The 27,862-nt window shown below is 42.9% G+C and overlaps 1 protein-coding gene across 1 annotated transcript in view; it reads right to left on the bottom strand.

Moving 5' to 3' along the window:
- tlcd2 (TLC domain containing 2) overlaps positions 1-27,862 on the bottom strand; it is a 41,891-nt gene that overhangs the window by 8,076 nt on the left and 5,953 nt on the right. Inside the window, exon 3 of the mRNA XM_014162720.2 lies at positions 17,000-17,082. Coding sequence (XP_014018195.1) covers positions 17,000-17,082 — 83 coding nt within the window. The remainder of the gene's footprint in view (positions 1-16,999; positions 17,083-27,862) is intronic.

Below are 27,862 nucleotides of genomic sequence, written 5' to 3'. Positions count from 1 at the left end.
GCCTCCTTGCTCGCACACGCTACCCGAAACGTTTTGACCCAAGTGAAACAATTTAAAGGCAATGCTACCAAATACTAATTGCGTGTATGTAAACTTCTGACCCACTGGGAATGTGATGAAAGAAATAAACGCTGAAATAAATCAATCATTCTCTCGACTATTATTCTGACATTTCACATTCTTAAAATAAAGAGGTGATCCTAACTGACCTAAAAAAGGGCATTTTTACTAGGATTAAATGTCAGGAATTGTGAAAAACTAAGTTTAAATGTATTTGGCTAAGGTGTACGTAAACTTCCGACTTCAACTGTACATAGAGTCATTGAACACTGGTCACTTTAATAATGTTAACATAGCGATTTACCCACTTTATATGTATATAATGTATTCTAGTCATGGCTCATCCTATATAACTACTGCTATACATACAGTACCAGTCAAAAGTTGACACACCAACTAATTCAAGGGTTTTTCTTTCTTTTTATTTTCTACATTGTAGAATAATAGTGAAGAAATCAAAACTATGAAATCATACATATGGAATAATGTAGTAACCAAAAAAAGTGTTAAACAAATCTAAATATATTTTATATTTGAGATTCTTCAAAGTAGCCACCCTTTGCCTTGATGACAGCTTTGTACACTCTTGGCATTCTTTCAACCAGTTTCATGAGGTAGTCACCTGGAATGCATTTAAATTAACAGGTGTACCTTGTTAAAAGTTAATTTGTGGAATTTCTTTCCTTCTTAATGCATTTCAGACAATCAGTTGTGTTGTGACAAGGTACGGTGGGTATACAGTAGTTAGCACTATTTGGTCAAATACCAAGTCCATATTTTGGCAAGAACAGCTCAAATAAGCAAAGAGAAACGATAGGCTATCATTACTTTAAGACATCAAGGTCAGTCAATCCGGAACATTTCAAGAACTTTTCAAGTTTCTTCAAGTGCAGTCACAAAAACCATCAAGCGCTATGATGAAACGGGCTCTCATGAGGACCACCACAGGATAGGAAGACCCAGAGTTACCTATACTATAGAGGATAAGTTCATTAGAGTTACCAACCTCAGAAATTGCAGCCCAAATCAATGCTTCAGAGTTCAAGTAACAGACAAATCAACATCAACATCAACCTACTTTTGGTAACTATATGATTCCATATGTGTTATTTCATAGTTTAATGTCTTCACTATTATTCTACAATGTAGAAAATAGTAAAAATATACAAAACCCCTTTTAATTTAATTTTATTTCACCTTTATTTAACCAGGTAGGCCAGTTGAGAACAAGTTCTCATTTATAACTGCGACCTGGCCAAGATAAAGCAAAGTAGTGCGACACAAACAACAGAGTTACACATGGAATAAACAAACATTCAGTCAATAACACAATAGAAAAAGTATATATAATACACCTGTATTTCTACTTCCACATCATCATCTGCACATCTATCACTCCAGTGTTAATTTGTTAAATTGTAATTACTTCGCTACTATGGCCTATTTATTGCCTTACCTCTGCACGCCATTTGCACACACTGTATATAGACTTTTTCTATTGTGTTATTGACTGTATGTTTGTTTATTAAATGTGTAACTGTGTTGTTGTTTGTGTCGCACTGCTTTGCTTTATCTTGGCCAGGTCGCAGTTGTAAATGAGAACTTGTTCTCAACTGGCCTACCTGGTTAAATAAAGGTGAAATAAAAATAAATTAAAAATATACAGTGAGGGAAAAAAGTATTGGATCCCCTGCTTATTTTATACGTTTGCTCACTGACAAAGAAATGATCAGTCTATAATTTTAATGGTAGGTTTATTTGAACAGTGAGAGACAGAATAACAACAAAAAAATCCAGAAAAACAAATGTTAAAAATGTTATAAATTGATTTGCATTTTAATGAGGGAAATAAGTATTTGACCCCTCTGCAAAACATGACTTAGTACTTGGTGGCAAAACCCTTGTTGGCAATCACAGAGGTCAGAAGTTTCTTGTAGTTGGCCACCAGGTTTGCACACATCTCAGGAGGGATTTTGTCCCACTCCTCATTTGCAGATCTTCTCCAAGGCATTATGGTTTCGAGGCTGACGTTTGGCAACTCAAACCTTCAGCTCCCTCCACAGATTTTCTATGGGATTACGGTCTGGAGACTGGCTAGGCCACTCCAGGACCTTAACGTGCTTCTTCTTGAGCCACTCCTTTGTTGCCTTGGCCGTGTGTTTTGGGTCATTGTCATGCTGGAATACCCATCCACGACCCATTTTCAATGCCCTGGCTGAGGGAAGGAGGTTCTCACCCAAGATTTGACGGTACATGGCCCCGTCCATCGTCCCTTTGATGCGGTGAAGTTGTCCTGTCCCCTTAGCAGAAAAACACCCCCAAAGCATAATGTTTCCATCTCCATGTTTGACGGTGGGGATGGTGTTCTTGGGGTCATAGGCAGCATTCCTCCTCCTCCAAACACGGCGAGTTGAGTTGATGCCAAAGAGCTCCATTTTGGTCTCATCTGACCACAACACTTCACCCAGTTGTCCTCTGAATCATTCAGATGTTCATTGGCAAACTTCAGACGGGCATGTATATGTGCTTTCTTGAGCAGGGGGACCTTGCGGGCGCTGCAGGATTTCAGTCCTTCACGGCGTAGTGTGTTACCAATTGTTTTCTTGATGACTATGGTCCCAGCTGCCTTGAGATCATTGACAAGATCCTCCCGTGTAGTTCTGGGCTGATTCCTCACCGTTCTCATGATCATTGCAACTCCACGTGGTGAGATCTTGCATGGAGCCACAGGCCGAGGGAGATTGACAGTTCTTTTGTGTTTCTTCCATTTGTGAATAATCGCACCAACTGTTGTCACCTTCTCACTAAGCTGTTTGGCGATGGTCATATAGCCCATTCCAGCCTTGTGTAGGTCTACAATCTTGTCCCTGACATCCTTGGAGAGCTCTTTGGTCTTGGCCATGGTGGAGAGTTTGGACTCTGATTGATTGATTGCTTCTGTGGACAGGTGTCTTTTATACAGGTAACAAACTGAGATTAGGAGCACTCCCTTTAATAGTGTGCTCCTAATCTCAGCTCGTTACCTGTATAAAAGACACCTGGGAGCCAGAAATCTTTCTGATTGAGAGGGGGTCAAATACTTATTTCCCTCATTAAAATGCAAATCAATTTATAACATTTTTGACATGCGTTTTTCTGGATATTTTTGTTGTTATTCTGTCTCTCACTGTTCAAATAAACCTACCATTAAAATTATAGACTGATCATTTCTTTGACAGTGGGCAAACGTACAAAATCAGCAGGGGATCAAATACTTTTTTCCCCTCACTGTATATATACAGTGTGTGCAAATGTCGTAAGGAGGTAAGGCAATAAACAGGCCATAGTAGGGAAGTAATTACAATTTGCAAGTTAACACTGGAGTGATAGAGGTTCAGATGATGATGTGCAAGTAGAAATACTGGTGCGCAAAAGAGCAAAAAAGTAAATAAAAACATAATTTTCCATCCTCATGATGCCATCTATTTTGTGAAGTGCACCAGTCCCTCCTGCATCAAAGCACCCCCACAACATGATGCTACCACCCCTGTGCTTCACGGTTGGGATGGTGTCTTTGGCTTGCAAGCCTCCCCCTTTTCCCTCCAAACATAACGATGGTCATTATGGCCAAACAGTTATATTTTTTGTTTCATCAGACCAGAGGCCATTTCTCTAAAAAGTACAATCTTCGTCCCCATGTGCAGTTGCAAACCGTAGTCTGGCTTTTTTATGGTGGTTTTGGAGCAGTGGCTTCTTCCTTGCCGAGCGGCCTTTCAGGTTATGTCGATATAGGATTCGTTTTACTTTGGATATAGATACTTTTGTACCCGTTTCCTCCAGCATCTTCACAAGGTCCTTTGCTGCTGTTCTGGGATTGATTTGTACTTTTCGCACCAAGTGAATTATAAAAGGGAAATAATCTGTCTGTAAACAATTGTTGGAAAAATGACTTGTGTCATGTACACAGTAGATGTCTTAACCGACTTGCCAAAACTATAGTTTGTTAACAAGAAATTTGTGGAGTGGTTGAAAAACACATTTTAATGACTCCAACCTAAGTGTATGTAAACGTCCGACTTCAACTGTGTTACACTAGCGTGCTTGGGGGTTAACTTCCTTAAGGGGATGTCAGGCAGGTTAGGAACCTGATGAGGAAGGCTGGCTGGAAAAGGTAAACAGTCAGATTCTGATATGTCTTCATTTCTTGTTCTTTCTTTTTTTTGTTTTACTTTTGGATTATGTGTGTGTTGTTATTGTATTGCTAGATATTGCTGCATTGTTGGAGAGATAACATCTTCAAAACTGTGCAGGCGACCATTACATTTTGATTTCATTTGACAAATACCCCCCCACGCCAAAGTTTTGTGTGTCTCATCTTAGTGCATGGTCAAAGGTGAAGGTAAACAGCGTTTGTGATGGCCAGTCCTCAATGCAGCGCAGTATGTGTAATGTAAACATGGGGCCAGGGAGCAGGCACATTCCTCACAGGGCCTAAATATAACAGGAAGGCATAAACACCACTCAGACCCTGACTCCCTGTATCACGCACATGTACACACACTTCACACACTCAAGCATGCCAAACACAAGATGGGGTGTTAGGTGTTTGATGCTTTTGTGTACAAAGCTAATGATTAGTCTACTGATAAGAGTGTGGGTTGCCTAGTATAGTGGCCTCTAGCTGTGAAGAACATAGCAACAGCAGGAGTTCTGTGTCATCTCGACTAGTCATGATTCTAAGAATCAAAATGGTAACAGGCTTTTACTGTAAAGTTGGGTTGCACACCCAGTCTGGTAGGCACACACACACAGCCCCGTAAACAACACTGCATTCAACACTCATTACAACACTCACCAGCCCCCACCAAAAAAACAGGCCTGTTCTCCCTATCGGCTGGTCCCAGAGTGCAGTTTACTGACTAATAACACCACGCTCCATAGCGACCATCACACTCAAACAGAGTTACTCTGATAGCAACGGGTCAATACTGGACTGGAGTAGACGGATGGAGCTTTTCCATTTTTTCCAGTGGGGGATATTGAAAGGGAAGGGGAAATGGGCTAGGGAAGTCTATGGTAAGGAACTAAATGGGAAAGCCTATGGAAACCATCCTGTCTTGTATAAAGCAGGGCCAGGGTGTGGTTCAGGAGAAGAAGTTTTATGTACAGTATGTACGTGTAGCGAGGGGTCAAAGTCTACACGTAAAAAAAAGTGTATGAACCATCATGTTCACACAAACCCCCCACCCCCACACACTTGCATGAACACAAACACACATCCACGTTACAGAAAACAACCCACATCCGCAGTAGTAGATACTGTGATGACCCTTCTAGGGCTGATCAGGGTTAATGCCACAGTCAACGAATGACCATAGATTTAGAAAAAACCAAAACATTGTGTGTATGCTGTGCATCCACAGTTAGTAATGGTAAACTACAAAAAAAGTTGTGTTTTCATCATGAAATGTGTTTCGAAAGGTTGCTGTGACATTCATACTCAAATCACTAGTCCTCACTAGTGGTTGCCAGGTGATAGGTGTGGAAGTGTTAATTGGTTTTGGTGACTCACCTCACCTAACTTTCTCCTAGATGTTGATTAGTATAGAAGCTACTTCAAAAACGATGTACCTACACTACTCAGTGACCACTTGACTGTATATGTACACTACAGACTACTGTCAGTGTAACAATACATTTATCCTATGAATACTTGTGCTTTACGTTTTGAGCAAATTCAAATGTTTCCATAACTACCCAGCATACATTTAAATGGTGTGTTATCCGAACGACTGTTACTGAACTAAATATAGGAATTTCCCTATACACATGTTGGAATCTGGGATTGTCTTTTGAGTACATCCTCTTCTCCCAAGACTGCACACACTACATAGTTGCTGGAAAACCGTAGACATAAATGCTTTGGAATTCACAGCTATCCTTCTGGCTGGCAGCCAAGTATCTCTCTCTCCCGCTCCCTCTAAATAAAATACAATTTAATTGGTCACATACACGTGTTTAGCAGATGTTATTGTGTGTGTAGCAAAATGCTTGCGTTTCAAGCTCTGACAGTACAGTAATATCTAACAAGTAATATCTAACAATGTCACATTTACATTACATTTACATTTAAGTCATTTAGCAGACGCTCTTATCCAGAGCGACTTACAAATTCAAGTCACAACATATACCCAATACACATAAATCTAAGTAAAGGAATGGAATTAGGAATATATAAATATATGGACAGGCAATGTCAGAGCGGCATAGACTAAGATACAGTAGAATAGTATAGAATACAGTATATACATATGAGATAAGTAATGCAAGCTATGTAAACATTAAAGTGCCTAGTGTTCCATTTATTAAAGTGGCAGTGATTTCAAGTCTATGTATGTAGGCAGCAGCCTCTATGTGCTAGTGATGGCTATTTAACAGTCTGATGGCCTTGAGACTGAAAAACAGCTTCGCTCTCGGTCCCAGCTTTGATGCACCTGTACTGACCTCGCCTTCTGGGTGATACAGGCAGTGGCTCGGGTGGTTGTTGTCCCTGATGATCTTTTTGGCCTTCCTGTGACATCGGGTGCTATAGGTGTCCTGGAGGGCAGGTAGTTTGCCCCCGATGATGCGTTGGGCAGACCGTACCGTCCTCTGGAGAGCCCTGCTTCCTCCTATAGCGTCACCTTGACTACAGTATGAAGTCAGTAAAGACCAACTCCCTCATTCTGTTCTCCCTGAGCCTGGCTCTCCGGTTTCTGAATGTAGCGGATTCCTTGAAGAACCGCATTCCTGGTTGCCATGCCAACGTCTCACAACAGTCACTCTGTTGAAGCACATCTGGATTTCCTGCCCAACCTCTTAGCAACAGAATAATGTTTATGACAATGTGGGTTCTTCCTGACAATGTGGACACTTCATAACAATGTAGGGACGTCATGACTTCGCAGAGACTTTTTCTCTAGGGGACGTTGTTGGCATTCTTATTGTCAGGCCCTAGGCACAATAATTATGTTTCTGTCCAATACCAGTGTACAACAAAATGTTAAAAAGTTTACTGTTGAGGTATTTATTTATTCATTTTACCTTTATTTAACTAGGCAAGTAATTTACGAACAAATTCTTATTTTCAATGACGGCCTAGGAACAGTGGGTTAACTGCCTTGTTCAGGGGCAGAACGACAGATTTTTACCTCGTCAGCTCAGGGATTCGATCTTGCAACCTTTCGGTTACTAGTCCAACGCTCTAACCACTAGGCTACCTGCCAAGAAGATTTACTAGCACTTTTGAGAATTTTACTCATCTGCCCTGCATGTTTTATGGTTGACTGATTTCTAGTTAAGAGGCTGGTTCAATCTATGTGTGGATATTGGATGAGAGGGGTCTTAGATAGGCTGGTATCATTGGGTGAGTAGTTTACTGTATGGAACGACACTGAGGAATGGAAACAAGAAATGATTTACAAAATAAGGGAACACTGGACCTAGATGAAAACATGCACATGCATATAACTAACTACAGATCCCCATCGGTCTGTTGCAATGAGAAGGGGCAGAGGCTGTCTTGAGTGAGTGGATTTGGGGTGGATGGGGTGCTGTTTTGACTGTTTGGGTGTATGGGATATGGGGGCGGAGATCTGGGCTGAGCGTGTGTGAGAGGGGGTTCATGTGGAGACCAGATTTCTTCTGTCTGGAAACACATGCTGAGGAGAGAGGCAGAGGGATTTCCCTCCTCCAAAGAAATGTGGCCGCAAAACACACCACAACTCTCCCGCCAAGAATCTATAGATACATTCTCTGCCTCACCCCACTTTCCACTTCCTCTCCTTCACACTCAATCACATTATCCTTCTCTATTGTACTTCACAGTAGGTGGGTGTAAGCTTGGGAGTATGGCAGCCCAACTCAAAGTTGGTGTTCTCACTTTGGTAATTGTAAGTTCTAATAACATCCATGCAGTGATAGGGCTAAAACACATGAGGTTATAGCTCATAGCTCTAGGTTTAGGCAACATGTTGAAAGAGCTGAAACTTGCGCAAAAATTAATAGCAAGCGATACTCCTTCTGCCTCCTCAACCCACAGAGTAGAACCCTGGCCAAAAAAGGAATGTCTGTGGAGCACATGAAGATCTCTGGAATATTTCTTTGGAAAATACATTCAGCAGCCTGCTATACAAATTAAATTGCTCCTGCTGACATTACTTCTTCAAGTCCAGGGACATTTTAGTGGTTTGTGAAAAGCAAACCACAATTTCACAAACCACATATTACAGAAAATGATGTTCATGAATTTACTTCCAAAGCAAATTCGAAATTATAACTCAACATGCTTTTTTTTTGCTTTTAGAGTACACTTAAGAGAGAGTAGGGATGAGAATGTTCAATAAGTTTGGAATGAAGAAGCAGAACGCATGGCATGTACTACAGCTTTGGCGGCTGCTGTACTAAGGCTATATTAGGCTATACTAAGGCTATATTAGGCTGTACTAAGGCTATATTAGGCGGCGAGTCAGTGGAATCTGACAGAACGAGGGGACATGGAGAAAGACTGGTCTGCAGGTGTGGGAATATCAGGGTCTTTTGAGAAGAAGCCGAGAGGAGAGAAAGCGAGAGGACAGGAGATGAAAGGAGGAGAGGAGGAGAAGAGAAGCTGGCAGGCAGTAGGGGTATACAGTGTATTTGGAAAGTATTCAGACCCTTACCTTTTTCCACTTTGTTACATTACAGCCTTATTCTAAAATGTATTAAATAAAACAAATTCTCATCAATCTACACACAATACCCCATAATGGCAAAGAGAAAAAACAGGTTTTTAGACATTTTTGTAAATGTATTAAACCTAAAACCCAGAAAAATCAGATTTACATAAATATTCAGAACCTTTGCTATGAGACTCAAAATTGAGCTCAGGTGCATCCTGTTTCCATTGATCATCCTTGAGATGTTCTCCAAATTGATTGGATATGATTTGGAAAGACACACACCTGTCTACATAAGGTCCCACAGTTGACAGTGTATGTCAGAGCAAAAATCAAGCCATACGGTCAAATGAATTGTCAGAAGGGTACCTGGGGAAGGGTACCAAAGAATTTCTGCAGCAATGAAGGTCCCCATGAACACAGTGGCCTACATCCTTAAATGGAAGAAGTTTGAAACCACCAAGACCCTTTCTAGAGCTGGCCGCCCAGCCAAACTGAGCAATCGGGGGAGAAGGGTCTTGGTCAGGGTGGTGACCAAGAACCTGATGCTCACTCTGACAGAGCTCCAGAGTTCCTCTGTGGAGACGGGAGAATCTTCAACTCCACCAATTAGGCCTTTATGGTAGAGTGGCCAGACAGAAGCCACTCCTCAGTAAAAGGAACATTACAGCCCGCTTGCAGTTTGCCAAAAGGCACCTGAAGACTCTCAAACCATGAAACAAGATTCTCTGGTCTGATGAAACCAATATTGAAGTCTTTGAACCGAATGCCAAGTTTCACATATGGAGGAAACCAGGCACCATCCCTACGGTGAAGCATGGTGGTTACAGCATCATGCTGTGGGGATGTTTTCAGTAGCAGGAACTGCGAGACTAGTCAGGATCGAGGGAAAGATGAACAGAGCAAAGTACAGAGAGATTCTTGATGAAAATCTACTCTAGAGCGCTCAGGACCTCAGATCCTAAGCACACAGCCAAGACAACGCAGGAGTGGCTTCGGGACAAGTCGCTGTATGTCCTTGAGTGGCCCAGCCAGAGCCTGGACTTGATCAATCATCTCTGGAGAGACCTGAAAATAGCTGTGCAGTGACGCTCCCCCTCCAACCTGACAGAGCATGAGAGGATCTGCAGAGAAGAATGGGAGAAACTCCCCAAATACAGGTGCCAAGCTTGTAACGTCATACCCAAGAAGACTCGAGGCTGTAGACGTTGCCAAAGGTGCTGCAACAAAGTACTGAGTAAAGGGTCTGCTTTGTCATTGTGGGGTACTGTAGAATTAATCAATTTTAGAATAAGGCTGTAACAAAAAAATGTGGAAAAGTCAAGGGGTCTAAATACTTACCAAATTCCCTGTAGATACAGATGTAGTATGTAGGGGAATCGATGATAGTATATCTCAAAGATGGAACACAGCAGTCAAAATAACAGTTCGAGGGTAGCGCATGACACTCGCTTCCCTACCAGCACTAAGCACTACTAATAAGCAAACTCAATAATACGTAACGAGACAGGGATGAAAGCAATTTGTGTTGGAGGGAAACAGCAAACACTGTTGAAACCTTCAAAAACATCTCAGTCAGAGAGCGGTTGAACTAAGAGCGCAGCTATAGCGACTGCAATTAGAAAAGCAACTAGAGTCAAATTACATCTCCCCTGCTGACCTAAACATCTTAAATGAACTGCATTAGGCTCAATTCTATTTTCTAAATGCTTTTTTCAATAACTTCTGCAGCAGTGCTCTAGTATCTACTCACCCTCGTTCATAGCAACCTCAATATTTCCAATTGTCATGGCCAACTGGGGCAGCCTACATACAAGGAGGAGAGGGGAGCTTTTTACGGTAAATGTTTCCTTGTTTTTCCATGAACCCAGTCAAGGGCAGTGGCAACTCCAAAAATGTTTTTTATTTTTATTTTTTTCACCTTTATTTAACCAGGTAGGCCAGTTGGGAACAAGTTCTCATTTACAACTGCGACCTGGCCAAGATAAAGCAAAACAGTGTGACACAAACAACAACACAGAGTTACACATGGAATAAACAAACATACAGTCAATAATACAATAGAGAAAGTCTATATACAGTGTGTGCAAATGAGGTAGGATAAGGGGGTGAGGCAATAAATAGGCCATAGTGGCGAAATTATTACAGTATGGCAAATTAAACACTGGGGTGATAGATGTGCAGAAGATGAGTGTGCAAGTAGTGGTACTGGGGTGCAAAGGAGCAAAATAAATAAAATAAATAACAATATGGTGATGAGGTAGATGGATGGGCTATTTACAGTTTGGCTATGTACAGGTGAGCTGCTCTGATACCTGGTGCTTAAAGCTAGTGAGGGAGATATGAGTCTCCAGCTTCAGTGATTTTTGCAGTTCGTTCCAGTTATTGGCAGCAGAGAACTGGTAGGAAAGGTGGCCGAAGGAAGAATTGGCTATGGGGGTGACCAGTGAAATATACCTGCTGGAGCGCGTGCTGCGGGTAGGTGCTGCTATGGTGACCAGTGAGCTGAGATAAGGCGGGGCTTTACCTAGCAACGACTTATAGATGACCTGAAGCCAGTGGGTTTGGCGACGGATATGAAGCGAGGGCCAGCCAACGAGAGCAGACAGGTCGCAGTGGTGGGTATATGGGTATATGGGGTATATGGTATATGGGTATATGGTATATGGGTATATGGGGCTTTGGTGACAAAACGGATGGCACTGTGATAGACTGCATCCAATTTGCTGAGTAGAGTGTTGGAGGCTATTTTGTAAATGACATCGCCGAAGTCAAGGATCGGTAGGATAGTCAGTTTTACGAGGGTATGTTTGGCAGCATGAGTGAAGGATGCTTTGTTGCGAAATAGGAAGCCGATTCTAGATTTAATTTTGGATTGGAGATGCTTAATGTGAGTCTGGAAGAAGAGTTTACAGTCTAACCAGACACTTAGGTATTTGTAGTTGTCCACATATTCTAAGTCAGAACCGTCCTGAGTAGTGATGATGGACAGGTAGGTAGGTGTGGGCAGCGATCGGTTGAAGAGCATGCATTTAGTTTTGCTTGCATTTAAGAGCAGTTGGAGGCCACGGAAGGAGAGTTGTATGGCATTGAAGCTCGTCTGAATGTTAGTTAACCTGTTGGGGATAGGGGGCAGTATTTGCACTGCCGGATAAAAAACGTACCCGATTTAATCTGGTTACTACTCCTGCCCAGTAACTAGAATATGCATATAATTATTGGCTTTGGATAGAAAACACCCTAAAGTTTCTAAAACTGTTTGAATGGTGTCTGTGAGTATAACAGAACTCATATGGCAGGCAAAAACCTGAGAAGATTCCTTACAGGAAGTGGCCTGTCTGACAAGTTCTTGTTCTTCTTGACTCTCTTTATTGAAAACTGAGGATCTTTGCTGTAACGTGACACTTCCTACGGCTCCCATAGGCTCTCAGAACCCGGGAAAAAGCTGAATGATGTAATTCCAGCCCCAGGCTGAAAAACATTAGCGCCTTTGGTAAGTGGTCTACCAGAGGACCATCAGACTGATGCTCGTGCACGAGGGGATCCCATGTTTTTATTTTCTCTCTCTTTGAACGTAAACACGCTTTCCCGGTCGGAATATTATCGCTTTTTTACAAGAAAAATGGCATAAAAAATGATTTTAAACAGCGGTTGACATGCTTCGAAGTACGGTAATGGAATATTTAGACATTTTTTGTCACGAAACGCGTCGTGCGCGTCACCCTTCTTTACACTTCGGATAGTGTCTTGAACGCACAAACAAAACAGAGGATATTTGAACATAACTATGGATTATTTTGAACCAAACCAACATTTGTTATTGAAGTAGAAGTCCTGGGAGTGCATTCTGACGAAGAACAGCAAAGGTAATAACATTTTTCTTATAGTAAATCTGACTTTGGTGAGGGCTAAACTTGGTGGGTGTCTAAATAGCTAGCCCTGTGATGCCGGGCTATCTTCTTAGAATATTGCAAAATGTGCTTTCACCGAAAAGCTATTTTAAAATCGGACATAGCGAGTGCATAGAGGAGTTCTGTATCTATAATTCTTAAAATAATTGTTATGTTTTTTGTGAACGGGTATGCTAGTTCTGAACGTCACATGCTAATGTAAAAAGCTGGTTTTTGATATAAATATGAACTTGATTGAACAAAACATGCATGTATTGTATAAGATAATGTCCTAGGTGTGTCATCTGATGAAGATCATCAAAGGTTAGTGCTGCATTTAGCTGTGGTTTGGGTTTATGTGACATTATATGCTAACTTGAAAAATGGGTGTCTGATCATTTCTGGCTGGGTACTCTGCTGACATAATCTAATGTTTTGCTTTCGTTGTAAAGCCTTTTTGAAATCGGACAGTGTGGTTAGATTAACGAGAGTCTTGTCTTTAAAATGGTGTAAAATAGTCATATGTTCATAAGGTATTTGAATAACGCGCCACAGGATTCCACTGGCTGTTACGTAGGTGGGACGATCATCCCACCGACCCTAGAGAGGTTAACACAGTGTCCAAAGAAGGTCCAGAAGTATACAGAATGGTGTCGTCTGCATAGAGGTGGATCAGAGAATCACCAGCAGCAAGAGCGACATCATTGATATATACAGAGAAAAGAGTCGGCCTGAGGATTGAACCCTGTGGCACCCCCATAGAGACTGCCAGAGGTCCGGACAACAGGCCCTCCGATTTGACACACTGAACTCTGTCTGAGAAGTAGTTGGTGATCCAGGCGAGGCAGTCATTTGAGAAACCAAGGCTGTTGAGTCTGCCGATAAGAATGTGGTGATTGACAGAGTCGAATACAGCTGCACAGTATTGTCTCTTATCAATGGCGGTTATGATATCGTTTAGGACCTTGAGCGTGGCTGAGGTGCACCCATGACCAGCTCGGAAACCAGATTGCATAGCGGAGAAGGTACGGTGGGATTCAAAATGGTCGGTGATCTGTTTATTAACTTGGCTTTCGAAGACCTTAGAAAGGCAGGGTAGGATATATATAGGTCTGTAGCAGTTTGGGTCTAGAGTGTCTCCCCCTTTGAAGAGGGGGATGACCGCGGCAGCTTTCCAATCTTTGGGGGATCTCAGATGATACGAAAGAGAGGTTGAACAAGCTAGTAATAGGGGTTGCAACAATTTCGGCGGATAATTTTAGGAAGAGAGGCTCCAGATTGTCTAGCCCTGCTGATTTGTAGAGGTCCAGACTTTGCAGCTCTTTCAGAACATCAGCTATCTGGATTTGGGTGAAGGAGAAATGGGGGAGGCTTGGGCAAGTTGCAGTGAGGGGTGCCGGGCGGTTGACCGGGGTAGCCAGGTGGAAAGCATGGCCAGCCATAGAAAAATGTTTATTGAAATTCTCAATTATGTTACTGAAACTACAGCAGAAAACCCCTTGAAACAAAAAGCACCCCTGACAACTTCTGCAAATGCAAATATGGTGTTTGTCAGAATGTCTGTTTCCAGACCCTTATATCTTCTGTTATGAATCTTCCATATGCTCTTTCATACATATGACAGTTCCTCCTCAGTCAGATCTGAGTGGGGCAGTTTTGTGTTCATACGGGCGCCCTATTACTGGCACAGACGGCAGGACCTCCTGTTTCCCAAAGGAATGGAGGGGTCAGGGGTTGTTTGGGGGCTATACGAGGAGTCTCGTGTTGCTCTGTGTCAAACTGCCAGTGGAGTACCCATATGACATTGTAAGAGGACTCACGCCTTTCTTACCCAGTGAGCTCCACTTAAGTAGAAAAAAGTATAACGTTTCTATGGAACATTTGACTGTTATCCCCCCCCCACAGTTACTAAGACTAGGCCATGTTCACTAGACATGAAATGGAAGAAAACGGTCTTCCAGCTGAACTTATCCAATAAGAAACTCTAGTTTATGTTTTACATTGCCCAACCATTCTGCTATGATACTGTACGCCCTGATGAATACGAGCCTGGTCGACGACTACTGGAACTTTCTACCAAAGCTTTGCCTTATGCTAACTCTTTAGCGTCAGTCCTTAGCTTGAGTCTTTGGTGTTGTTAAGTCTGCATTTCAGAGAAACCCATCTACAGCATTACAAAGTGAGTGACTAACCAAAATGACTTTCAGAGGATGAGGGGGTACGCCAAAAAGGCTGTTTTTTCAACAGACCGTAGAAATTGTCAACAAGGCATTACCCAAGACCAATGAAATGCTCCATTGAGATCTCAGATTCAGAAAAAGAGTTTCTCTCCCTTTACTTCTCACAAAAAAACACAAAACAATGTTCTTATTTATCATTACTGCCAGGCCCTGACCCCATCAGTAAACCACAGGGGGAGAGGAAGAGAGAGTGAGAGAGAGGAGAGAAGGAGAGATAGAATAAAGAAAGATTGATAGAGACACAGGAAGAGAGCAGGAGACAGAAAGGGACCACAACACAGACGAAAAGGATGATGTGAGAGAAGGAGAGGAAAAGTGGAAGTCTCAGTTCCTCCCAGGCCACAGTCATGGACTGTGTATCTGTCAACACTCATCCAGACCTCCTCCTTCTGTCCTGAATGGAGCTTCCAGGAAAGAAGCTAGCGAAGAACAACAACAACAACAAAACTTCAGAATGGGGGACTGGCTGGCTGCTTGCCCTGGAATTAGGAGAGGATGAGAACCATAGGGTGACGTCAGGGGAGAATGAAGTCCATGGAGGGACTGAGCCAAAATACACTGGGTCACTATGCTTCCAGGGCCAGAGGCATGTGGAGCTGCCTAACAAGCTGAGCTGAATCCAGTCAGCCAGTCATTTAGTTTAGATATGGAGCTACCTGGCAGACTGAGTCCAGCCAGTCAGTCTGTCAGTTTAGATATGCAGGGCTTTCCCTGGACAGTGTTGATACATTGACGAGGAACAGCCAGCTGTGAGTCATACATACACGAGAGGCTGAGTGTGAATACTGTACTACTCACCAGCATGTGTGCGAGAGATATAGAGAAACACACACTTATAGAGGCTCACACATATAAATAGGGATGTGCCCACATTGGATTCACATCAGGCGCCTATACACAAACATTAGTTATATAAGTATAATAACTCTATTAGACAAGCAGACAGGGACAGACTTGACAAAATTCTACAAATTCAAATCTACACAAATCCTCTAACCACCCATCTAAAAATGTACATCAACATCACAAACCGGTCCTCAAAATAAAAAGGTCTTCAAAAGCTCAGTATTACCATGAAAATGGGTCAGGAAGAAGAGCCTTGGCGTATGCCATGGTCAGTTTAGCATTTTACCCCCCAATGGTTAAAGTTAGGATGGGGGAGGGCAAACTGATCCTAGATCTGTTGCCAACAGGCAACTTCATACCCTGATGCAAAGCCTTAAGCAGCATTCTACAAAGACGAGAAACCCATTCTCAAGGGAATGAGAACAACACTATCAGGTCTTTCTCAATAACACTGGTGAACAATGACATTTTTTCTCAAAAGGACAATGATGAACAATGACTCTTCACCAGGTACTCTCATTTGAGGCCTATTACGTAGTACTGGAGCTGTCTCGCCTTGATGGGAAAGAGAACGATAATGAGGGGTAGTTCCTAGCTAGTGTGACCAATGGGGTTAAAACCCAGACTTTCTAAGGGACAGTAGAGCACATTAGCCCGCTAAGCTGAAGTCTAGGCATTCACTTAGGTTGCCAATGCAACTAATCAGGTCTCTGGCAAATGTACTCATTGTGCAAGCGTGGTTACCCAAAGACCTCTGTTACACTACCGTGCCTGGGGGTTGACTTCCTCAAGGGGGATGTTAGGCAGGTTAGCAGCCTGATGAGGAAGGATGGCTGGAAAAGGTTAACAGTAAGGTCTTCATTTTCTTGTTCTTTATTTATTTTTGGGGGGGGATTATGTGTGTATTGTTATTGTATTGCTAGATCTTACTGCATTGTTATAACTAGAGACATTGCAGGTGCAGCAAAATGCTTATAACATCTGCAAAACTGTGCAAGCGACCAATAAAATGTGATTTGAGCTCTGCTGTATGCTAACAGGGGCCAACGACTGTGGGGGTTTTGTGTGCACTGTGTGATGCTTTCACTGCTTCAGTATTCTCTGGTGGGTGTTTTAGCTAGATAATGAGGTTGAGACAGAGATTCTAGGCTATGTTTCACTTAACCGCTGATACAGAGTCAGATATTTATCAAGGTTATGGTGAGTGAGGTCAGGTAACCTGATCCTAGATCTGTGGTTGTACATAACGTGTACCTCAAACCTTGTAGATGCTACCAGGGCCACTTACCACTGTGTGATGGAATAGGAGCTCCCATGACAGGATCATCTTCTGGTTGAGCACCATATCAAGGAAGTCATAGATGAAGTAGCCTGTTGAACAAAACAAGGAAAAAGCATATTCTAGCTTAGAACCAAAACAAAGCAATGGAGATTGATAGAACAAAGGCTTTTTCAGTGGAGGAGCGTTTGGCATATCAAGTATATTTAGTAGGGACCCCTCTTGCCAGTCGCTTCCATGACGACACCAAGGATGGTAACCAAGATGTCAGTTAAAGAGCGCTATTTAGATCAGTCCCCTGCTATGGGCGTAACCATGGAGACAGCTTTTCAGAATGGTGGAAAAATAATGAAGCGTTAAAGATAGTCGGGTGTGTGTGTATGTAGCGGAGGGGGTCCTCCTCTAGGGCAGACTAGAATTAACCCTAGTCTGTGTTCCAACTGCATGTTCTATTTGACATTCAACACCAAACGGCTTCTGTAAATATTGTGCTAAGACGTGTACCTTTAGAGCATCCTCAGCTGCTTTATGACAGGGACAGTAGAGCTGAAGAAACAACGGATGTTTACTTATGTCACGTCCTGACCATGGTAAGCTGTTATTTTCTATGGTAGAGTAGGTCAGGGCATGACAGGGGGGGTTATTCTATGTGTTATATTTCTATGTTCTTAGGTTCTAGTTTTTGTATTTCTATGTTGGTTTGTTTGGGATGATCTCCAATTAGAGGCAGCTGGTCTTCGTTGTCTCTAATTGGAGATCATACTTAAGTAGGGGTTTTTCTTCCTGGGTTTTGTGGGTGATTATTTTTGAGTAGTGTTTGTTTCTCCTCTGCGTCACGGTTTGTTGTTTTGTCGATTCAGTTTATTTATGTATTGCAAGGTTTCACAGATTAAATAAAATGTGGAACTAGACACACGCTGCACTTTGGTCCTCTACTCCTTTCGACAACCGTGACAACTTGTCCAAATTGAATCCCAAAAATAATTCTTACTGTGCATTGGGAATTGATTTTGACTGAATAGGATCCATATTAGATTTTAAAAGTGTCATCCATTCATCTCTTATCATTCCTAAACGTGTATAAAGAAAAGCCATTTTACAACCAGTGAAGACCGTCAACCTAGTTCAAGCTCTCACGTTATTGAACCATGGTGGCATGTGACCAACTGTCTGCCCGTTGGCCTTCCAACAGGCTCTCTTATCATTATGACACTGACTGTGTTTCATAAGGAATCATTGGTTCGGTCTCTCTCTGTCCCTCTCTGTGTGTCTCTCTGTCCCCGTCTCACCCCCTGCCACTGTCCTTCTGCCCCAGTCTCTCTCACACCTTTCTGTACCACCACACGTGGCTGAAAATGTATACATTTGTTTGTAGTGTTTAAATTCAACAGCAGCATACATGTTATCTCAAACGGCTGGTGACTGGAGCCAATCTCTCCCGTTCTGTGGGTTTTGGGCAGTGACTGTCCAACGACATGGTGATCAAACACAACTTTTCTATACACTGGCTGACAGCTAAACCCTGGATGTTTGGTTGAGATGAGTCTACATCAGAAAATCTTTGTGACAGATCAGTTTCTCGAAACAAAAATATTCTTAAAATGAACTTAACGACACACCCAATAGGAGAGTGGCACTTCATGATAGTGTCATGTTTGGTGTGTAACACTGCTTTACCTTTGGTCAGCCTGGGAGGGTGCCTACTGCAACTGTTATGCTTTCCAAAATGTCAACACCTTTGCCTTGGCCTGACATAATCAAGTCAGCCCACAGACAGGCCCAGACTAGTGTTTGTTTGGTCAATCAGAGCGAAAAACAAACAAAACATTTCAAATATAGCCTCCGAACATACAGTAGGTTTCTACTATGTGGCCAAGCTGCCATGTCAAAATTGCCTATAGTGAAAATACTTTGTCTTTCCAGCTTTGCATTGTGGCCTGATAGTGACGACCATACTATAGGCTCAGTGTCACTGTCACGCCACATTGTTGTAGGCAGGGCTCAGAGGAAGCACCATCCACCATCCCTCCTCACCCAGACTCCCTTCTCTGTTACTTCTCTGTTATAGATGGCATTTGACCCGGGCAGGCTGCTGCAATATACATCAACAGCCTTCTTCTCAGGCGCTACGGCCCATTCTAGGGTCACGCAACCTACAGGGGTAGGTCCGGAGCAGTGCCTGGGACGAAGCATCATAATGCTCCCCATTGATTCTAGAATTCCGGCAACACTAACAACACTGACAGGCAGCATTCAAGGGTGGGTGGATTCTCTGGGAGAATGCTAACAATCCTTGGAATTCTAAGGGAGCCCTTGTTAGCCAGGCACAGATCCAATAAATTAACAGCTTATAGAGTTTAAAATTAGCTCAATACACGAGACAATTAGAGAGCATGAAGTCAAGAGGATTTTTTATTTATAGGGGCTGTACAGAGGGCAGAGGGCTTTGTATGCATCGCGGAAGTTAGAGTAGCAATGATCAAGATTACAACCAGCTTGTGTCGCGCATTCGATATGATAGAATTTAGGAAGTCTTGTTCTCAGGTTAGCTTTGTTAAAATCCCCAGCTACAATAAATGCAGCCTCAGGATGTATGGTTTCCAGTTTACAAAGAGTCCAGTGAAGTTCTTTCAGGGCCGACGAGGTATCTGCTTGGGGGGGGGGGATATACACGGCTGTGACTATAATCTAAGAGAATTCTCTTGGAAGATAATGCAGTCGGCATTTGATTGTCAGGAATTCTAGGTCAGGTGAACAAAAGGACTTGAGTTCCTGTATGTTGTTGTGATTACACCATGACTCGTTAATCATAAGGCATACACCCCGTCCTTCTTACCAGAGAGATGTTTGTTTCTGTCGGCGCGATGCATGAAGAAACCGGGTGGCTGTACCGACTCTGACAACATATGACCCTTGTTTCTGTGAACCAGAGAATGTTACAATCTCTTATGTCTCTCTGGAAGGCAACTCGTGCCCTAATTTCATCCACCTTGTCATCTAGAGATTGGACATTGGCGAGTAATATGCTCGGAAGTGGTGGATGGTGTGCTTGCCTTCTGGGTCTGACTATTAGGCCGCTCCGTCCGCCTCTCCTGCGGCGGCCGCGTTGTTTTGGGTCAGCCTCTGGGATAAGATCCCATGTCCAGGGTGGAGGTCTGAACAAAGGATCCGCTTCAGGAAAGACGTATTCCTGGTCGTAATGTTGGTAAAGTTGACATCGCTTTTATATCCAATAGTTCTTCCCGGCTGTATGTAATAACACTTGAGATTTACTGGGCTAACAATGTAAAAAAGAATACATAAAAAAAAACGAATAATTGCATAGTTTCCTAAGGACCTGAAGCGTGGCGACCATCTCTGTCGGCGCCATCTCAGACCCGTCCTTGGTCGGCAGGATCCCTGGAAAGAGACAAGCAGTCCTAGCAAATGATGCCAACTGCATCGCGGGATCCAAACTAAGAAGCTAGCTAGCTACCAAGAACTTTCCAATACTCTTTCAAACAACAAACTTTCCAAACAAACAAAACTGAGCTCTTCCTCGTTCTGCGTTCAACAGGAAGTGACAAGGCGTTGACCCTGGTTGCTTCTGTGGATCGCTCTGAATCGGAGTCTGTTAGATGACTGAATGTAATGTAAATATTGAGCGGCTTCACTGCAAGTAGATTGCATGTTTTGTTATAATATATTTATATATGCTTCTCGTTCTTTTGTTTAGTGGTTAAGAGCATTGGGCCAGTAAGCGAAAGATTGATGGTTAGAATCCCCAAGCCGACGAGGTGAAAAATCTGTGTGTGTGCACTTGAGCAAGTGTCACGCCCTGACCATAGAGAGCCTTTTTATTCTCTATGTTGGTTACGTCGGGGTGTGACTAGGGTGGGTAATCTAGGTTGTTTATTTCTATGTTGGCCTGGTATGGTTCCCAATCAGAGACAGCTGTTTTTTTTCGTTGTCTTTGATTGGGGATCATATTTAGGCAGCCATTTCCCCACTGTGTTTTGTGGGATCTTGTTTATGTGTAGTTGCCTGTGAGCACTTCATTTGCTTCACGTTTCGTTCGTTCTTTATTGATTTTTTGTGCGTTTCATTCAATAAACATGTGGAACCCATATCACGCTGCGCATTGGTCCGAATGTTATTACGACGATCATGACAGCAAGGCCCTTAACCCTAATTGCTCCTGTAAGTCGCTCTGGATAAGAGCATCTGCAAAATAACTAAAATGTAATAATATCCTGCTTGTATTCTCCCTATAAACAATGGCTTGACTTACTTTTGATATTACCCTAATAAAGTTTAGAAACTGTTGTGAAGGTTTGGCGTGTGGCGTGGCTATTAGCCTATTATACCGCAGGCAGTGTGCACTGGCACTCCAACTGACTACCACAGTTGAACTTGAGGTAAGGAAGAATGTTTTATGCCTACCAGAGTTAACAAATAACAAATTAGCCTTCTTCTGTATGCCTATATTTGTATAGCAGATGCAGTAGCCTATCTGACAAGGATAAAGAATTGCATGTTGGTCATAGGATGCCGCTGGCATTCCTCTCTCATTCTTGCTCTCTGGGGCTAGGGCTAACACGTTGCGTGCGCGAGCGTTGCAAAATACATTTACAAACACGTTATTCGATAATTTCATCCAAACTGCTCAAGCGTCTGGTAAACCAGTCCCACCTCTCCAATCTCTTCATTGGTTTTTAGGAGCATATATTTTAGGAGCATATACCCACTTGGGTATATAAGTAAAGTCCACAGATTAAGAAGAAAAATTAAGGAGAGATTTAGATTTCCCCTTTTATCTGTGGATTAATTGTTGGAGTAGAGAACACACGATTTTGGGTGACTCAAAATGGGTCAAAATTCTACAAAGATCCAGAAACAAAGGACTGTGCATTTCTAGTAAAATAACAACCCAATGTTTATATCCCAGGACAAATTAGCTAGCAACAGCAAGCTAGCTAGCTAAATCTCCATAAATTGTTCATGTGTTTCGACCCATCCCAAAATTAATATAGTTGGTTCAGAGTAGAAATGTGGCGGTCATGAATTTTTGCCAGCCGGTGAATGTCAAGCAAATAACTGCCGGTCTCATGGTAATTGACAGTTAATTAACAAACACATTTAGCATCCCCTGGCTTCCATGTATAGCCTACAAGCCACTGATGCAGAAATTTGGAACATCTACATTTTAAGTCTAATAAATCCATGTAATAAAGCCTACGCCATCACAATAAATCAATTATTTATTTTAGACAGGTCTAAAGAACATGACATGAAGAAAATGTAGTCTATTTCAAAAGAACAGAATAGCATACTCTGAATTGTCCTTATGTTATTCCCTGATCTGGCTATGTGCTATATTATTTCATTTAGCAGACAAGATTTGCTTAGAATTCCATTGCATTATTTTATAGTATGAAGAATACAATAGGTTAACAAAACAGATACTCCTATATGCAAAAATGTAGATTTAGGTGAACGGATGATCTCCACATGTGTGGTTCCTACCATGAAGGAGGTGGTGTGATGGTGTGGGGGCGCTTTGCCAGTGACAATGATTGGGATTTATTTAGAATTCAAGGCACACTTAACCAGCATGGCTACCACAGCATTCTGCAGCGATACGCCATCCCACCTGGTTTGTGCTTACTGGGACTATACATTTGTTTTTCAACAGGACAATGACCCAACACACCTCCAGGCTGTGTAAGGGCTATTTGAACAAGAAGGAGTGTGATGGAGTGCTGCATCAGATGACCAGGCCTCCACAATCACCCGACCTCAACCCAATTGAGATGGTTTGTGATAAATTGACCAACCGAGTGAAAAAAAAACAGCCAACAAGTGCTCAGCATATGTAGGAACTCCTTCAAGACTGTTGGAAAAGCATTCCAGGTGAAGCTGGTTGAGAGAATGCCAAGAGTGTTCAAAGCTGTCATCAAGGCAAAGGGTAGAAGAATGTAAAATATAAGATATATTTTGATTTGTTTAACACTTTTTTGGTTACTACATGATTCCATGTGTGTTATTTCATAATTTTGATGTCTTCACTATTATTCTACAATGTAGAAAATAGTAAAAATAAAGAAAAACCCTGGAATGGCTAGGTGTGTCCAAACTTTTGACTGGTACTGTAATAATTATATTTCGCTTCTCCCGGCTGCGTGCCGAAGCATCTCTCACTCACATGGCTTTCCATCACGTGATCGAGTAGCTTGTGTGATGTGTCTCACGGGAACAAGTGAAGTGAAGACATCCGGGACGCAACTTCACGTGTCCTTATCCAATTCCGAGGCGCATATTGAAGATATTGGTAGAACTGTCCATATTTACTTTTCGTCAGCCAACGAGTAGGCCTACCGAACAGCAAAAGCACTAGCCTATGTCAATCTACTGTCCCCCATAGTACAAAAATTGACCTATTCTATTCTGTTCAAGAAACAAATATTCCAAACATAGTCTGGGAAAGTTGTGAGATGCGATAGATCCCAAATTAATACAACCATTAGCATCAAAACACCTGTTTAAAACAATGAGCCTGACGCAACAGATGACAATGTTTAAAATGTTTAGTTTAAAACTTGAAACTCACGCGCTGCGTATGTATGCCAGTTAGGCTCTACACCCATGTAAAGCAGATTAATGGACTTTATTAAGAAGTTATTTGGCCACTTTAGTTGTGATACAAACCTTATCAAAACATATACTGTAGGCCAGGCTACATGAGGTGTGCGACTATGATTTGAGAACGTCAACAACAAATATCAAGCGATGTTTGCCTTAAGCTGGGCATCATTCACAAGTGATAATATAGAATTCACAAGTGATAGGCTAATATTGTCACCCATCACACTATTCTTGATTTAATCTTGTCTTTACATATACTAAAGAATATGCGAAGAAAAATATGTATATATATATTTTCTTCGCATATTCTATAGCTAGGGCTAAATAGTATATATATATATATATATATACACACATATTTTTCTTCGCATTATCTTTTTACATATTTTTTTTTTTCTTCTAAAACTCAACCTCAAAGCACTCTACTGCAACCCGCCTCACCAATTTAAAAAATAAAGTATTATTTACCTCAAATCCAAAATCCACAACAGAAGCTAGCCAGAGGTTAGCCATTTTCACTGGCTAACGTTGGAGTTCAGCTAGCCACGGTTAGCTGTCCTCAGCTATCCATTAGCTCGAAAAGCTATCGCCAGTTTTTGTACAGCGCGACTCAGACCAGAGCACACCGGACCTATTCTCTCTCCTTTCCCCGATTTCTACCGCAGGCTCAGGACATTTACACCTGGATCTTGCAGCTAACTAGCTGCTACCTGAGTGACTATTGGCAACGTCGGTCCCGGAATTAACACACATTATCCCGGAGCTAGCCAGCTGAAGAGTTCCGTCAGCCACTCGTGGGCTTTTCCTGAGCTAGCCAGCTGAAATGTCCCCTGGGCTACAATCACCTATCCTGACCCGCTTTACTGCCGATGCGGAGCCCCATCGGGCCCTCACGACTGGACCACCGACGTTATCTGCCCGAGGGAGTTATCCAACTGGCCCCTCCGTCGCGACGTAACCTGATCGCCCATCTGCGGCCCACTAATCGTTCATCGTTAGCTGTCTTATCGGCTGCGATCTGAATAGGTCTATCGGACACTTTTCTTGGGCCACTATAACTAACTATTTTGCCAACTTGGACTGGTCGCCCCTTCCACACGGAACCCCACTAACCCACAGACGGAAACGCACGAGGTGGCTAAAAACAGACCTCCCTCCATCTTCCACCAGCTTGCTACCTATGGCCCGGCTAGCTGTCTGAATCTCACTGGACCCTTTGATCACTCGGCTAAGCATGCCTCTCCTCAATGTCAATATGCAATGTCCATTGCTGTTCTGGTTAGTGTTTATTGGCTTATTTCACTGTAGAGCCTCTAGCCCTGCTCATTATACCTTATCCAACCTCTCAGTTCCTCCAACCACACATGCTATGACATCTTCTGGTTTCAATGATGTTTCTAGAGACAATATCTCTCTCATCATCACTAAATGCCTAGGTTTACCTCCTCTGTATTCACATCCCACCATACCTTTGTCTGTACATTATACCTTGAAGCTATTTTATCGCCCCCAGAAACCTGCTCCTTTTTCTCTCTATTCTGGACGTCACCGACGACCAATTCTTATAGCTTTTAGCCGTACCCTTATACTCATTCTTCTCTGCTCCTCTGGGGATGTAGAGGTGAATCCAGGCCCTGCAGTGCCTGGCTCCACTCCTACTCCCCAGGCGCTCTATTTTGATGACTTCTGTAACCGTAATAGCCTTGGTTTCATGCATGATAACATTAGAAGCCTCCTCCCTAAGTTTGTTTTATTCACTGCTTTAGCACACTCTGCCAACCTGGATGTCCTAGCTGTGTCTGAATCTTGGCTTAGGAAGTCCACCAAAAACTCTGAAATCTTCATCCCTAACTACAACGTTTTCAGACAAGATAGAATGACCAAAGGGGGCGATGTTGCAATCTGCAGAGCTCTGTCCTGCTATCCAGGTCTGTACCCAAACAATTTGAACTTCTACTTTTAAAAACCCACCTCTCCAAAAACTAGTCTCTCACCGTCGCCGCCTGCTATAGACCCCACTCGGCCCCTAGCTGTGCTCTGGACACCATATGTGAACTGATTGCCCCCCATCTATCTTCAGAGCTCGTGCTACTAGGTGACCTAAACTGGGACATGCTTAACACCCCAGCCATCCTACAATCCAAGCTTGATGCCCTCAATCTCACACAAATTATTAATGAACCCACCAGGTACAACCCCAAAGCCGCAAACACTGGCACCCTCATAAATATCATCCTAACCAACGTGCCCTCTAAATACACCTCTGCTGTTTTCAACCAAGATCTCAGCGATCACTGCCTCATTGCCTGCACCCGTAATGGTTCAGAGGTCAAACGCTCCCTGAAACATTTCAACGAGCAAGCCTTTCTAATCGACCTGGCCCTGGTATCCTGGAAAGATATTGACCTCATCCTGTCAGTAGAGGATGCCTGGTTATTTTTTTTAAATGACTTCCTCACCATCTTAAATAAGCATGCCCCTTTCAAGAAATGTAGAACCAGGAACAGATATAGCCCTTGGTTCTCCCCAGACCTGACTGCCCTTAACCAACACAAAAATATCCTGTGGCGTTCTGCATTAGCATCGACCTGCCCCCGCGATATGCAACTTTTCAGAGAAGTTAGAAACCAATACACACAGGCAGTTAGAAACGCCAAGGCTAGCTTTTTCAAACAGAAATTTGCTTCCTGCAACTTAAACTCTAAAAAGTTCTGGGACACTGTAAAGTCCATGGAGAATAAGAACACCTCCTCCCAACTGCCCACTGCACTGAGGATAGGAAACTCTGTCACCACCGATAAGCCCACTATAATTGAGAATTTCAATAAGCATTTTTCTACGGCTGGCCATGCTTTCCACCTAACTACCCCTACTGCATTCAACAGCACTGCACCCCCCACAGCTACTCGCCCAAGCCTCCCCCATTTCTCCTTCTCCCAAATCCATTCAGCTGATGTTCTGAAAGAGCTGCAAAATCTGGACCCCTACAAATCAGCTGGGCTTGACAATCTGGACCCTTTCTTTCTAAAATTATCTGCCGAAATTATTGCAACCCCTATTACTAGCCTGTTCAACCTCTCTTTCGTGTTGTCTGAGATTCCCATAGATTGGTAAGCAGCTGCTGTCATCCCCCTCTTCAAAGGAGGTGACTCTCTTGACCCAAATTGCTACAGACCTATATCCATCCTACCCTGCCTTTCTAAGGTCTTCGAAAGCCAAGTCAACAAACAGATTACCGACCATTTCGAATCCCACCGCACCCTCTCCGCTATGCAATCTGCTTTCAGAGCTGGTCATGGGTGCACCTCAGCCACGCTCAAGGTCCTAAACGACATTGTAACCGCCATCGATAAGAAACAATACTGTGCTGCTGTATTCATTGACCTGGCCAAAGCTTTTGACTCTGTTAATCACCACATCCTCATCGGCAGACTCAGTAGCCTTGGTTTCTCAAACGATTGCGTCGCCTGGTTCACCAACTACTTCTCTGATAGAGTTCAGTGTGTCAAATCGGAGGGCCTGCTGTCCGGACCTCTGGCAGTCTCTATGGGGGTACCACAGGGTTCAATTCTTGGGCCAACTCTTTTCTCTGTATACATCAATGATGTCGCTCTTGCTGCTGGTGAATCTCTGATCCACCTCTACGCAGACGACACCATTCTGTATACTTCTGGCCCTTCTTTGGACACTGTGTTAACAACCCTCCAGACGAGCTTCAATGCCATACAACTCTCCTTCCGTGGTCTCCAACTGCTCCTAAATACAAGTAAAACTAAATGCATGCTCTTCAACCGATCGCTGCCTGCACCTGCCCGCCTGTCCAGCATCACTTCTCTGGACGGTTCTGACTTAGAATTTGTGGATAACTACAAATACCTAGGTGTCTGGTTAGACTGTAAACTCTCCTTCCAGACTCACATCAATCATCTCCATTCCAAAGTTAAATCTAGAATTGGCTTCCTATTTCGCAACAAAGCATCCTTCACTCATGCTGCCAAACATACCCTCGTAAAACTGACCATCTTACCAATCCTCGACTTCGGCGATGTCATTTACAAAATAGCCTCCAATACCCTACTCAACAAGCTGGATGCAGTCTATCACAGTGCCATCCGTTTTGTCACCAAAGCCCCATATACTACCCACCACTGCGACCTGTACGCTCTCGTTGGCTGGCCTTCGCTTCATAATCGTCGCCAAACACATTGGCTCCAGGTCATCTACAAGACCCTGCTAGGTAAAGTCCCC

Source organism: Salmo salar, chromosome ssa20, assembly GCF_905237065.1.
Source record: "Salmo salar chromosome ssa20, Ssal_v3.1, whole genome shotgun sequence".
Classification (NCBI taxonomy): Eukaryota; Metazoa; Chordata; class Actinopteri; order Salmoniformes; family Salmonidae; genus Salmo; species Salmo salar.
Note: the sequence above shows the minus strand (reverse complement) of the source record. Positions and strands in the feature narration are given on the sequence as shown.